General features: G+C 39.7%; 1 protein-coding gene across 2 annotated transcripts; it reads left to right on the top strand.

Annotated features, from left to right (window-relative positions):
• Positions 1-2,889: 2,889 nt before the first annotated feature.
• On the top strand, positions 2,890-13,965 carry cct4.L (chaperonin containing TCP1 subunit 4 L homeolog). Of its 2 annotated transcripts, NM_001092518.1 has the most exon segments (14): positions 2,945-3,190; positions 6,355-6,407; positions 6,489-6,578; positions 8,474-8,582; positions 8,690-8,832; positions 9,138-9,259; positions 9,827-9,959; positions 10,584-10,723; positions 11,101-11,197; positions 11,703-11,813; positions 11,896-12,026; positions 13,055-13,289; positions 13,369-13,482; positions 13,795-13,965. In NM_001092518.1, coding segments are annotated over 14 exon segments (1,620 nt in total). In that variant the 5' UTR covers positions 2,945-3,063; the 3' UTR covers positions 13,810-13,965.
• Positions 13,966-14,334: the final 369 nt, after the last annotated feature.

Below are 14,334 nucleotides of genomic sequence, written 5' to 3' on the forward strand. Positions count from 1 at the left end.
GCATAGAAAGATGAGTAATAAAAAGTAAAAATAACAGAATATGTGTAGCCTTACAGAGCATTTGTTTTTTAAAGGGGTTGTTCACATTTGGGTTAGTATGATACAGAGCAGTGGTCCCCATTGGATCGCAAGTAACATGTTGCTCATCAACCCTTTGGATGTTGTTGCTCCCAGTGGCCTCAAAGCAGGAGCTTATTTTTTTAATTCCTGGCTTGGAGACAAGTTTTAGTTGCATAGAAACCAGGTGTACTGCCAAACAAAACCTCCTGTAGGTTGCCAGTCAACACAGGGGCCATCAAATAGCCAATCACAGCCTTTATTTGGCACCTGGGGAACTTTTTGCATGCCTGTGTTGCTCCCCACCCCAACTCTTTTTATTTTTTAATGTAGCTCACTGGTAAAAAAAAAAAAAAAGAAAAAGGTTGGGGACCCCTGCTATAGAGAGTGATATTCTGAGACAATTTGCAATTGGTTTACATTTTTTATTATTTGTAGTTTTTAAGTTCTTTAGCTTTTTATTCAGCACCTCTCCTGTTTGCAATGTCAGCAGTTTGGTTGCTAGGTTCCAAATTACCATAGCAATCATGAATTGATTTGAATAAGAGACTGGAAAATTAGCAGGAGAGGGCCCGAATAGAAAGAGGAGTAATAAAAAGTAGCAATAACAAAAAATGTGTAGCCTTACAGAGCATTTGTTTTTAGATAGGGTCAGTAAACCCCTTGTGAAAGCTGGAGAGTGTCAGAAGAAGAAGGCAAATAATTAAAAAAATATAAAAAATTAAATAATGAAGACCAATTCAAAAGTTGCTTAGAATTAGCAATTTTGCAACATACTAAAAGTTAACTTGAAGGTGAACCGCCCCTTTAAGATAGGGTCATAGTCCCACATTTGAAAGCTGGAAAGAGTCAGAAGAAGGTAAATAATTAAAAAAAACTATTGATTAAATAATGAACAACAATTGAAAAGTTGCTTAGAATTAGCCATTCCATAGCATACTAAAAGTTATTTGGAGGTGAACCACCCCTATAAGTAATCTTTTCAGTATTTTTGTACTTTGAGTGCAGGGGCAATCTAAATAAATAAATAAATAAATAAATAAAATAATTTATAAATAAATTTAAAAAAATTAAATAAAGGGATTATAGAAAAAAAAAAACGTAATAGTTGCTTATTAATGTTATCTAATGGTAGGACTCCACGAGCGATTTTGTCGCACTGCGACAAAAATAAGGTAAGAGATAGAATTGTTGCATGGTGTCGCAGCGTTGATCCAACGCGTCTGCATCTGACAGTTGCGTTGCGTCGGATCAAGGCTGCGACACCATGCGAAATTCTATCTCTTACCTTATTTTTGTCACATGCGCTTTGTCGCAGTTCGTCGGATCGCGACAAAATCGCTTGTGGAGTCCTACCCTTAAAGATGAACTACCCCTTTATGCAGACAAGGCATACATTTTCAGCAACGGTTAGCCAGTTAGTTGAAATGAACAACAGCTAGTGCTATTGTTTCAAATTCATATTATATGTTAGAGAGAAAAAAAATAATAATAATTATATATATATATATATATATATATATATATTCCTCAGTCAGCACTTTCTCTTTTTGGTAGTTATTAACTAAGGGATCCTTGTTGTGTCTGCACAACAAACATTCTGATAAGTGCAATAACTCCATTACAGCAGTATGATTAATTTTGGTGCATCTCAGGTCATGCCTGTAGCTCCTCCATACAGCACCAGCCACCCCACCGAGCGGATCAAACTTCCTCTTTGCAACTGTGATGGGGGTGGGGGCTGTGGCACCTACATGTTCCAGTGGGGGAAGAGGGCCTGGGTCGGTGGGGGCTGAGGTGCCCAATAGGTTTTTACCCATTGTTCTGCTGGTCCAGTCCTAGGTCATGCTGCTTAAGTACACAGGTGGGAAACTAGTATATGAGCACATCTGATCCAGGGTTAGACTATCAGAAAAAAGGAAAGCCCCAGTGGTTCCTTACTTCCTCGTCTATATTTTTTTGTGACTTGTGTTGTGGAGGCCAAGAAAAGCTCAACCTGCACCCAACTCTGTGACCCGCAAAATGTTGCCATTATAGACCCTGCCCCCAACCACCTACCCACATGTTCCTGCTCCATTAGTCGCTCGGCGTCAAATCGGCTCTTCTTCGGGAGACTAATCTCCTAGAACTGCCTTCCCGCTGGTTAGAATGTAAATCGCCGGCAGGATGGCACTCGGAGGGGGGGGGGCAGTTCAGCGAGATTAGTCTCCCGAAGAAGAGCCGATTTGACGCTGGGCGACAATCTCCCTGAATCTCCACGTGTGACTCTGCCCTTATATTTCAAAGTTAGAAGAGAAGATTTGTCGATGGGCGACTAATCTCCCCGAATCTGCCTGTGTGCCCTGACCCTTAAGTGAAACTTCAGGCGACTTCGGAAATCGAAGCGCCGCGAGTGCATTAGTGCAGGCGATTCTTCAGTCAAGCAGGCCGAAGGCAGTTCGGGGAGATTGTCACCATGCAGAAGAGGCAGTTATTTGGCAGGCAACTAAATCTCTCCCAATCTGCCCTAACCCTAAGGAATACAGAACAGAAGCAGGAGAATGGGCATTTAGAAAGGGGAAAGAGAGCACGAGTGAAGAAAAAAAAAAGATATAATGGAATGGGAAGACAGAGAAAATATAGTGAGGGAACAATGAGAGTTGCTGAAACCATAGAGTTCCATGCAAGTAACTGCCACTTGTCGAATGTGAGATGAAACGATTAATTGTAATTAACTGGCGCGTGTGCCCGCTGTTCTCCATGTTGCCTGAGGCACAGCTGACCACAACACCATAATAAAACCCGTACCGGCGCGCTTAATGGCGCTAATGGGACGTCATTATGCTGCGCCCTTAGTGACGTAAGGAAAGGCCCCGCCTCCTATCGTCGTTTTGTTCTGGAAGCTTCAGCCGCCGGGTTGTGACAGCTGCGCAGTATCCGCCTCCATCCTCCCTTGTCTCCGGTGCGCTTCCGTTAAAGCATCGTCCGCAGATATCAATTGGCACTGCCCGAGCTAAAGTAGTCACAATGTTGCAGAGTTCTGTGCCCAAAGCATCAGCCTCAGCGGGCGGAGGGGCAGGGAACTGGAAGGGCGCCTACCAGGACAGGGACAAGCCGGCGCAGATTCGCTACAGCAACATCGCTGCGGGCAAAGGTGAGAAGTGGGCGCTAAATATGGACATACAGGGTCGCCATTAGAAATCATGGGGCCGTACAGCTACTACTTTTTTGGGGCCCCACCCCAGATCCCGCCCACTCCACACCACAGTTAAAAGACCACACAGACATCAGCCCTAAAAAGGTAACCCCCCCCCCCACAAGTTATAAAAAGCTATTGATGGTCATGGCCCGTATAAGTAAAAAAACTGGTGCCAGGGCCCTCCATAAAAGTTTTTTATAAACAAATTGGTGGTCAGGGCCCCCTTACAAGTTTTTTTTTTTTTTTTTTTTTTTTTTTTTTAAAAAAAGCATTGGTGCCAGGGCCCCCCTTACAAGTTAAAAAAATTGGGGCCCCAAGAATATTTTTTTAGAAAAAACCTTGGCTCCAGGGCCCCCTTACAAGTTAAATAAAAAATTGGGGCTGCAGAAAATATTTTTTAAAAAAAAATTGGCAGGGGCCTATAGAGTATTAAAATAAAACGATGGTGGCCAGGGGATTAAAAAAAAACAAAACAAAAAAACCCAAATTGGTGTCAGTAGAATTGAACTCGTGGCTTCAGGACTTCAATTATAGCTGTTTTCGTGACATCGGGTCTTTTGGCGGCTTCAGGAATTCGATCAATCAGCACCGCTTCGGAGCTGTCAAGGGGAACCCAGCTCTTTGAAAAGTGCAGCCCTGCCGGGCCCCCCCTTCAAGCCTGGGAAACTTGTCCCCCCCCCCTGATGGTGGCCCTGTGGACATAAAGTTTGGGCTATGTATTTACTACAACTCCCAGCTGCCCCTATTAGTGTACACTGTGCTAGGCCTTGCCTTAAAGTAGACATTTTGTATAAAAAATAAAAATGTACCAGTGCATTATACTCCTTTAGATATAGAAGAATTGTGTTTAAAAAAAGTAGTGTTTCAGGTTGATTTATTGAATATTTCTGCAAAAACCCCAATAATCCCTCCCTTCCACTTCCTGACCTCTGAATTCCCAGGCTGTGCAGGGGAATGACTTGGGGCAGCTGGGAAATTGACAATATGTCTAGCCCCATGTCAGATTTCAAAATTGAATATAAAAAAATCTGTTCGCTCTTTTGAGAAATGGATTTCAGTGCAGAATTCTGCTGGAGCAGCACTATTAACTGATTCATTTTGAAAAAAAATTGTTTTCCCATGACAGTATCCCTTTAAGTGTCAGATTTCTGTGCTGTACAACCAACCCCAACACCCCTATAGTATTTAGCCAAGATGTACAACCCAGCAGCCTTTTATATCCCTAATCTGACAGTCAAGGGCTACACCTCTCAAGATCTTAGGGGTTGTTTACCTTTTAAATTAACTTTTAGTATGATGTAGAGAGGGATATTCTGAGACAATTTGCAATTAATTTAATTTTTTTATTATTTGTGGTTTTATTTAGCTTTTTATTCAGCAACTCTCCAGTTTGCAGTTTCAGCCGTCTGGTTGCTAGGGCAAAAATTACCCTATCATCCATACATTGATTTGCACAACAGACTGAAATAAGAGAGGCCTGAGTAGAAGCATGAGTAATAACAAGTAGCAATAACAATACATTTGTAGACTTACAGAAGATTTGTATTTAGATGGGGTCATTGACCACCATTTGAAAGCTGGAAAAAGTCTGAAGAAGAAGGCAAATAACTCCAAAACTATAAAAAAAAGAAAATGGAAGTCCAATCAAAAAGTTGCTTAGAATTGGCCATACTATATAATACTGACACTAAAAAACTACGTTTTAAAATATTCATGTACATTAAAAGTTACCTATAGGTCATGATTGTGTTTTGCTGAGAGGTTTGTTTTTTTAAGTAATTGTTAGTTGAAGTTTCTAAACCTGACTGTTTTGCCAACCTGACTGTCCCATCTCAGTCTATTAGTTAAAGTTTCTAATGCTAACGGACTCCTGCTGCACAAATATGGCATCACAGGGAGTCAGATAGGTAATGTAAAAGCATTGGGCAAATACTTTATTGCAAAATTATAAGAAGCATGCAAAGTAAATTTTACGGTAGATGTGAAAAAGGTTCAATTTCTGGTGTCTAACTCTTTAAAGGCAAACTGCCCTTTAAAGGAGAAGGAAACCCTTTTGGGCACAAAACGCCCACCCCCCGGGGAAATGCCCCTAAGTCGCTACTTACCCCTCGGCGCAGGTCCTCTCCCGTGGAGTTCGCTGGCGCCATCTTCTCCTGTGCGGTCTTCTTCCTGGATTCTCCAGCGTTTGACGGCACGTGCGCAGTAGGAGAATTTGGCGGGAGTGCACCGAAAGTCACAAAGTTTTCCGATTTCTTTTTTTGGCAACTTCGTAACTTTCGTCGCATGGGCCGTAGAGCTGAACCGGCAAATGCCGGGGAATCCAGGAAGAAGATGGTGCCTGCGCCGAGGGGTAAGTAGCAACTATGGGGCATTTGCCTGGGGGGCGGGAGGGGGGCCTACAGGGGGAGGGGTTTTGCGCCGAAAGGGTTTCCTTCTCCTTTAAGGGTTAAAATTAGTATGTTGGAGCAGAAGCTCACTTGTGTGTGAAAGTGGTGAGGGGTGAAGGGAGCAATGGGACAATTGTGATTAAAAGAGAAAAAAAACAATGTACAGGGAAGATGCTGGGAGTAATTTGCAACTCACTTTGTCCTTATTAGGAAATGAGTTCTCATATAGAGACATGCTGAAGTGGCAGAGAGTAGGGCTTTACCAAGATTTATGTTGCCTCAGAAGGAATGTTTCTAGGATTCGCTTGGCTAATGGAAGTCTCAGTGATGATTATGTGCGTTGTTAAATTAAACTTTAGACTTTTTTGGGCAGTAATAAAAAGCAGCAATAACTATAAATGTGTAGCCTTACAGAGCATTTGTTTTTAGCATTTAAAAGCTGGTAAGAGTCAAGGCGGCAAATAATTCAAAAACTATACAAAGTAAAAAAGGAAGGTCAATTGAAAAATTAGAACTAGCCATTGTAAAGCATGCTTAAAGGTGAACCACCACTTTAACCTGTCATTTGGGGAGGATTATTACAGCGCCAACAACAAAAATACAAGGGTAAATCAGGCTTCCTTCATAGAGTAACTTACAGCATTATACTTCATTGCGCACTTCTAGAAAAACAAAATTAACCTAAAACTTCTGTCTCGCTTTTTTAATTCTTCTTGTTCTTCTTCTTTGCAGCTGTTGCTGAAGCTGTCAGAACCAGTCTGGGACCAAAGGGCATGGACAAAATGGTAAGTTATGTGTTTAAGATAGATGTTGGTGTATGTGTGTAAATAATTGGCTTTCGATGTTGCTAACTTTTTCACTTTTAGATTCAGGACGGAAAAGGAGATGTGACCATTACAAATGATGGAGCAACTATTTTGAAACAGATGCAGGTTTTGCACCCAGCAGCCAAAATGGTAAGAAACACTTAAACGATACATATTATTTAAAAAAAAAAAAAGAATGTAGCAGTGCAGGAAACTCTTTTAGCTATAGAATGGATTTGCTTTAGAAAGTAGTGTTTCTGGTTATTTTTATTGAAAATTTTTGCAAAAACCCTACTAGTCCCACCCATCTGTTCCACTTCCAGCTGCCTCCTTTCCCAGGGGAGCCGGCAGCACTCAGCACACTGCACTGTAGGATAGGAACCAATCAGCAGCTAGTCTGACCTGATAGGGAACTGAAGCCTGTCTTTACTTGTGTGGCTGCAGGACTGTGATTGGCTGTCCCCCCTCAGGGATACTCCTACTCCTGAGGGATACTCCTACCCTTCATTTGAAACAGGGACCATCTTATGAAGATAATGTTAATTTACAGGCAATAGTAAATCAGTACCATATACATTATTGCCAAAAATTAGGGTGGTTTCATGTATACTATATATCTCCTTTAATGCTAATCCCTTTACTAAAACTAGCCCATTACCTACCTATTCCTTTCAGTAATAACTAATCAAATATATAATGCTTCTATCAATTCACTGCTTAACTCTGCAGCCCACAGTGAGCTGGATCTGTCAGACATGGTGGTTGGGGATGGCACAAGCTTTCTATAGACTAACCACATCTGTACTCCAGTGTATAAATGGATCTTGCATCCCTCAAGCATGTTGCTGTTCTGGAACTCTGTACACTTTGAAAAGAAAAGAAAATGGAATTCCTTCTTGAGTAGATATATTGACCCAAAATTATCAGTATTTTTTTTAAAGGAGAAGGAAAGTAATTTTATACTTGGAGGTGCCAAAAGTTAGGCACCCCCATGTGATTGTATTTACTTACCTGACACCCCTGGCCGATGCTCCTATCTGCAGAAAACTGCTCCGGCCCGGGGTTCTGCCAGCAAGCACCACGATCCTTGACCTTTTTGCTCTACTGCGCATGCACAGCCACAAGAAGAAAGAATTAGGGATAAACAGAATGCTATTTTTGGATTCCGCCGAACCCCCGAATCCTTATGAAAGATTCGGCCAAATGCCGAATGCAAATTGGGGATGCTAGGGGGATTTTTTTTTACTTTTGCGACAAAGTCAAGTGATTTCCCGCCTCTAATTTGCATATGCAAATTAGGATTTGGTTCGACCGGGCAGAAGGATTCAGCTGAATCTGAATCCTGCTGAACTGAATCCTGGATTGCTCTGTGGTGCTCACTGGGAGAATCCCAGGCAGGTTCAGTTTTCTGCTGATAGGAGCACTGGCCTGGAGTGTCTTGTAAGTAAATACAATCACTTGGGGTGTCTAACTTTTGGCACCCCAAGTATAAAATAACTTGTATTCTCCTTTTAAAGGAAATTGTCATTAAAATAGTGTTATGTTTTGTCTGAAAGCTAGCAGTCTTAAGGATTTGGGTGATTTTAACTCAAAGAGGAAATGCCTGCCCTGATTTTGTTCTCATTAGGGATGCACCAAATCTTTCATGAAAGATTCAGCTGAATACTGAACCAAATCCTAATTTGCATATGTAAATTAGGGTCAGAAAAGGAAAAAATGTACTTTCTTTTTTTTATGACAAGTCACGTGATTTTTCTTCCCGCCCTTAATTACATATGCAAATTAGGATTCAGGTTCAGCCATGCACAAGCATTCATCCCTAGTTTTCATTCCAATGAAGAATTCCTAGAGCTGGGACTAGGTGAATGCAGAGGCTCAGAATATCAAATCAGTGAGCTTTTAGACTGCTCTATGCAGCTTGTTGCTACAGCTTCACAATATGAGCTACTTAACTTGGTCCTTTATCCTTTATTTTCATATTCAGTTGTGTGGAACTTAACATTCATTTTATCTTAAACATTAATGTAGCTTATTTTTATTTCCAGCTTGTTGAGTTATCTAAAGCTCAAGACATTGAAGCAGGAGACGGAACAACCTCGGTTGTAGTTATTGCTGGAGCCCTGCTGGATGCATGCGCCAAGCTTCTGCAGAAAGGTACTTTGTTATAAGAGCTGTTTGGTTCTTAATGTAAATAGTATATAAATGGTTTGTGCTTTGCTTGCTTAATTTCCTCCACCAATATAAATATTGCCTCTTTCCAGGTATACATCCCACCACCATTTCAGAATCCTTCCAGTTGGCCTCAGAGAAGGGTGTAGAAGTTCTTAACAGTATGTCCCAGCCTGTTGAATTAAGTGACAGAGAAACACTTTTGAACAGTGCAACAACATCCCTGAACTCAAAGGTGTGTTTGATGTTTATCATTTGTCCCAAATCTAGATGTAAGCATATACAGATATAATACATAAGACATGAATATTCTGTAAACTAGATCCTTCTGAACAGTAGTGATATAATTTATAATTGGTGAGTAGTGATGTCATTTGTCACTAACTTGTCTATTTCTTGATGACCTATAAGATCCTTATTTTATATGGGAGGTACATTAATCACTATAATTTTAAACCTATTCTGTATTGGGATTGTTTGATATAATTTTTGTCTCAAGATATATTGTTGTAACGCTGATTTTTTTTCCCCTTTTCTTAGGTTGTGTTCCAGTACTCGAGTTTACTTGCTCCAATGAGTGTGGATGCAGTAATGAAGGTGATTGATCCACAGACAGCCAACAGTGTGGATCTTAGAGACATAAAAATTGTCAAGAAATTTGGGTAAGAAATTTAAAATTCTTTATACGATTACAGCATATTGTCAAAAAGCAGTGGCATCATACAAAGTGCCTGCATATGTTTTAACACCTTCATTTACACATGAATAGGAAAATGGTTTAGTCCAGCATACATAAGTGATCTTTTATTATCTTCATTGAATGATATCCAAAAGGTCTTTCTTTCCTTTTTGAAAGATAATAGTCCACATTGATCATCCTTAAAGGTCCCAGGCTAGACCAAACATTGGACTGGATATAATGCTATGAAGTTTTTGTTCACTTGATATATCATTGGTGTAATTGATCAAGTTGTTTTGCTATAATTAAACATTGACCCGAGCTTGGCATTCACCGGGACTTCTTGCAAATGCATTTATAAAAGTATGTATTTGTAAACATATATAGGAAATAGTCTATGTAGGACAGGCACACAAGTTTGGGTGTTTAATCTTGCCTGTGTCCTCCTGTTTTGGTGGATTATTTGATTTCCTTAACTGTTGTTAAAACACTTTTCACTGACAACTTTGTTTGTGACCGCAATCTTTATTAATTTTTTTTTTTTTTTTAGAGGAACCATTGATGATTGTGAACTAGTTGATGGCCTTGTGCTCACACAGAAAGTGTCAAATACTGGAGTAACCCGGGTTGAGAAAGCCAAGATCGGGCTGATTCAGTTCTGCTTGTCAGCACCAAAAACAGATGTAAGTGTCTTGTGTGATGTGTATCATGCTCTGAATAATTAAACATGTGTAAGAAAACCTTGAAACTACTGATCAAATATTTGTGTTTTGGTTATTTATCCTTTACAATAAATACAAGTTCATAATTAGAAATGTATTTGAAAACCTGAACAGTAAAATGTGGCACCCAAAATTTATTGTTTAAGTGAAATGTCACATTGGGGCTTTTGAAGAAGAAAAACCCTGCTACTAGCTGTTGCTTGCTTTTACATGTCTGTGAGAAGTGACTCATGGCAAGCAGCTGGTGGTGTTGTCTCTGTTTGTACCGTTTAATCTTATGGATGGTGCTTCAGGTGATTCTGCATTTGCTATACCCTCACATAGAAATGGCAGTATGAAGATATATAAAATTACTAATATCTACCCTGCTTAAAGCGGTTGGCACTGAACTCTGACGCTGAGAGACCATTTGGGGGTTGGCGCCTTTAGCTTTTTTTTAATAGGACCGGTTGCTATTTCAGTGTGCAACACTATTCCGAAACAATGTTTGGTTGACTTTTTTTTATATAATTGTTAGAACCAACAGGAACATTTTTCAATCACCTTAGAGTCTTGTTGAAATAAAAATATGATTTTAATTCACAGATGGACAATCAGATTGTGGTTTCAGACTATGCTCAGATGGACAGAGTTCTGCGGGAGGAACGGACATACATCCTTAACCTGGTGAAACAAATCAAGAAAGTGGGTTGCAATGTGCTTCTCATTCAGAAGTCCATTTTAAGGTAGCTTTGAAGACAAGATAGTATACTACACATTCCTGTCTCTTGAAACCTATCCTAGTACTATGTTTTACGGGCATTGCTTGAATTAAATCCCATTCCTTTGAATAGAATGTGCAAGAAGCATTATGCTATTCAGAATCATTCTTAAAGTAGATGGGAATATGTGGCTCTCTGAGCTCTGCTGCCCAACTTTGAATGGGTGTGTGTAACTGCCTATTTTGTGCTCTGGTCTGGAGCTTTGTCTGATATGAACACAACTGTTTGGAATACATCGTTAGAATGTCATTGCTTTATTGTAACAAAGTTTTTAAAGTTTAAAATTTGAATATTGCTTGTATGATAGAGTATTGAATTCTGCCATCTGTTTTACTTATCAGGGATGCTCTAAGTGATCTTGCTTTACACTTCCTGAATAAGATGAAAATAATGGTGATAAAAGATATTGAGAGAGAAGATATTGAGTTCATATGTAAGGTAGGTCGTGATTTGAAATTCATACTTTCTATGACCCCAGTGTTTGATCAGACATTGTAAGCACTATCCACTTGTTTTAAGAGATTAGACACATTTAGCAAAAAAAAAAACTCACTGTCTAATTCGTGAGATCCTGATTGTCGACAGCAGACTTGTGCTACAGCGCTGGCATTTGAGGGCTGACCACTTGCTGCTGTACAAGCTTTTTGTGGCTTTACCAAAAATACCAGCAAATAAAAAACATTGGGTCCTTGGATGATAAAAGTGATTATTTTTTTTGCAGAAACATGCCTATGATAAGTCAACTCTGTCTTTCTGGTTAGCTAGACTGTCGTCACAATCAGTCCTGCAGCAATTCACTATGTTTTGATCCATCAAAGTTCCTTCAGGTTCCTAATGAAATAAACAGCAAACACACTGTGGCAGGAACATTCACCATGATTTATCTGACCATATTTTCTACATAAAAAGGAGGGCTAATTATATATTTGATAACATTTTGTAGACCATTGGAGCCAAACCAGTTGCGCATATAGACCAGTTTACTGCTGACATGCTGGCATCTGCTGAACTTGCTGAAGAAGTTAGTCTGAACGGTTCTGGAAAACTAGTTAAGGTAAGGATTTGTTTAGTTTGGTGTTGCTGTTGGTTAACTTTTCATACTGCAGTGTTTGATGGTTGTGGTTTTGTAATTCTAGATAACTGGCTGTGCCAACCCTGGAAAAACTGTTACAATAGTAGTACGTGGTTCCAACAAATTGGTCATTGAGGAAGCAGAACGTTCCATTCATGATGCTCTTTGTGTTATACGTTGCTTAGTTAAGAAAAAGTATGATTTTCATCTTGCTATTCAACTATTCTCTGAGTCTCCTGTGCAACTTGTGTGCTACTCTGCTAATTCACTGTATGAAGCTGAAAACCACAGCTCTTAGCAGTGGCACGTGACGTGTTCTGTTGCCTTCTTTAAACCTGGGATGATAATGCAGAAAAATATCCTTCTGTAGGAAAGCAATGTAATAACCACGCAATCTGGCAAAGGTGTAGCAGTGAACATTTTTGCAGTGTCTCATGCTTTTATTGAAATGCTTGCAGAAGGTTATTTTTGGGTGTTTTTCATGTAGGCGACAATGCTCCAACTGCCATTGCACTTGTATAAGTTGGTAGATAAGTCTATGTTTAATGGATGTAATAAGACCAAAGGTAGTGTATGAGTTCCCAGAGCAGAAGTAGAAAGTTAATAAGTTGTAGATAACTTTTTACACATGGTACAGACTATTGATGAGTCTAGGGAACTCCACGCTCCCTTGATAAAACTGTGTCGGTATGTTCCAGCCTGGAAGTGTCCATGACCGCGCTCTCGTTTGCCGACCACAAGCTCCCAGTTACCTTCCATAGACCTCCTACTCTGGTCTACAATTAAAAAAGCCAGAAACAGTGTGTGATCTAGCAGTCCAGGACTGTTCATTGTATTCTTTAGCCAGGACAACTGAAAGATATAATGCTATACCAGCATGGTTATTACTCTAGTAAAGTGGTTCAAGCACTTTATGGAAGCTCAACTTTTGCTCAGGGCTCCCGTTAGCTCAAGAAGCTTACAGATGTAAGAAAATTTTAGCGTGTGCAAATATGTATTCACCACAAATATCACACTAATGGCCTATTTTTCATGCTGTGTAAAAATTGGAGGAAAGCCTCACCGATGGTGTTGCCCACAGCAACCAATCAGAGCTTTGCTTTTGTTTTCTAACTTGTATCCCCATGGCATAGTGCTACATAAGCATATTATTCTTTTAACCATGTTAAAACTTGATGTTGCAAATATATGCATGAAATATAACACTATTTAACATTTTTTAGAGCTCTTATAGCTGGAGGCGGTGCCCCTGAGATTGAACTATCCCTGCGTTTGAATGAGTATTCTCGAGCACTGAGTGGCATGGAGTCCTACTGTATTCGAGGCTTTGCAGATGCCTTGGAGGTTATTCCTTTCACACTGGCTGAAAATGCTGGACTCAAACCCATATCCACTGTAACGGAACTGAGAAACAGACATGCACAGGGTGAAAAAACAGCTGGAATTAATGTCCGAAAGGTAAAATCATTTGCAGATGCCTCTGACTGTGCTGTTCGGATTCTTTTTTTACAATTCAAAATTTATTTTACTTTTACAGGGAGGAATTTCCAATATTTTGGAGGAACTTGTTGTCCAGCCTTTATTGGTATCTATTAGCTCCCTTACTCTGGCTACAGAGACTGTGCGCAGTATTCTCAAGATTGATGATGTGGTTGGTATCATTTTAATGTTTCATTTATGCATGATCATTAGAATACTTTATCGTAATCCCGCAGCATGACCCGTCAAAGCTCTATGGCTATAGTGGAAAGCAGGAATTGCAGATGTATTGTATATGACTATGGCTAAAGTGTGCCTGTTGGGTCACATAGTTGCATTTATTTAGTCTTGCGTCAACCTGATAAGTAGCCATACATAATCAGTTCTCTTGTTTTGTCTAGGCAAATATGCATATTTATTTCAGTTTTAATTTGGGAGTGTTAAATTTCAGTGAATAATTTTCCCAATTTTAAATTTTTTCTAGGTGAACGCACGATAAACTTCGTAAACGCAATTTTGTGGCCGAATATGTGTTCAGCTTTTTGGAAAAATAAACTAAGGCAACCACTGTGGAGATCAAAGCTTTGCTACTATTATGCATTATTCGACTGCTTGTCAGCACTTAACTTAATAAAATTGTTACTGTTGTAATGGTTCCATTTGTTTTATTTTTTATATAGTATTTATGGTTCGGCTCAATATATTATACAACCTTTAAAAAAGGCCTAAACTCTTACGATTCCCTGCTGTATTGTAGAATTGGCAAACATTACCATGGTCTGTTCTGTTGGTAACAAAGATTTGTTACAAACATTTCCTTTTGTATTTTCATCTGCTAGTGTTCATACAATCTCAATGTTCTCTTTATCCTTCTGTCATCCTGGCCCACATTTCTGGACAGATGCAAATTTGTGTCTGTAATTAGACATCAGGTATCTGTTCTGATCACTTTTGTAGCCATTAGTAGTCTACGCTGTAACACTGGTGCTGATCTATGGAAGGGACACACCCATTTGATTCCTGC

The sequence above is a fragment of the Xenopus laevis genome, chromosome 5L, assembly GCF_017654675.1.
Source record: "Xenopus laevis strain J_2021 chromosome 5L, Xenopus_laevis_v10.1, whole genome shotgun sequence".
NCBI classification, from domain to species: domain Eukaryota; kingdom Metazoa; phylum Chordata; class Amphibia; order Anura; family Pipidae; genus Xenopus; species Xenopus laevis.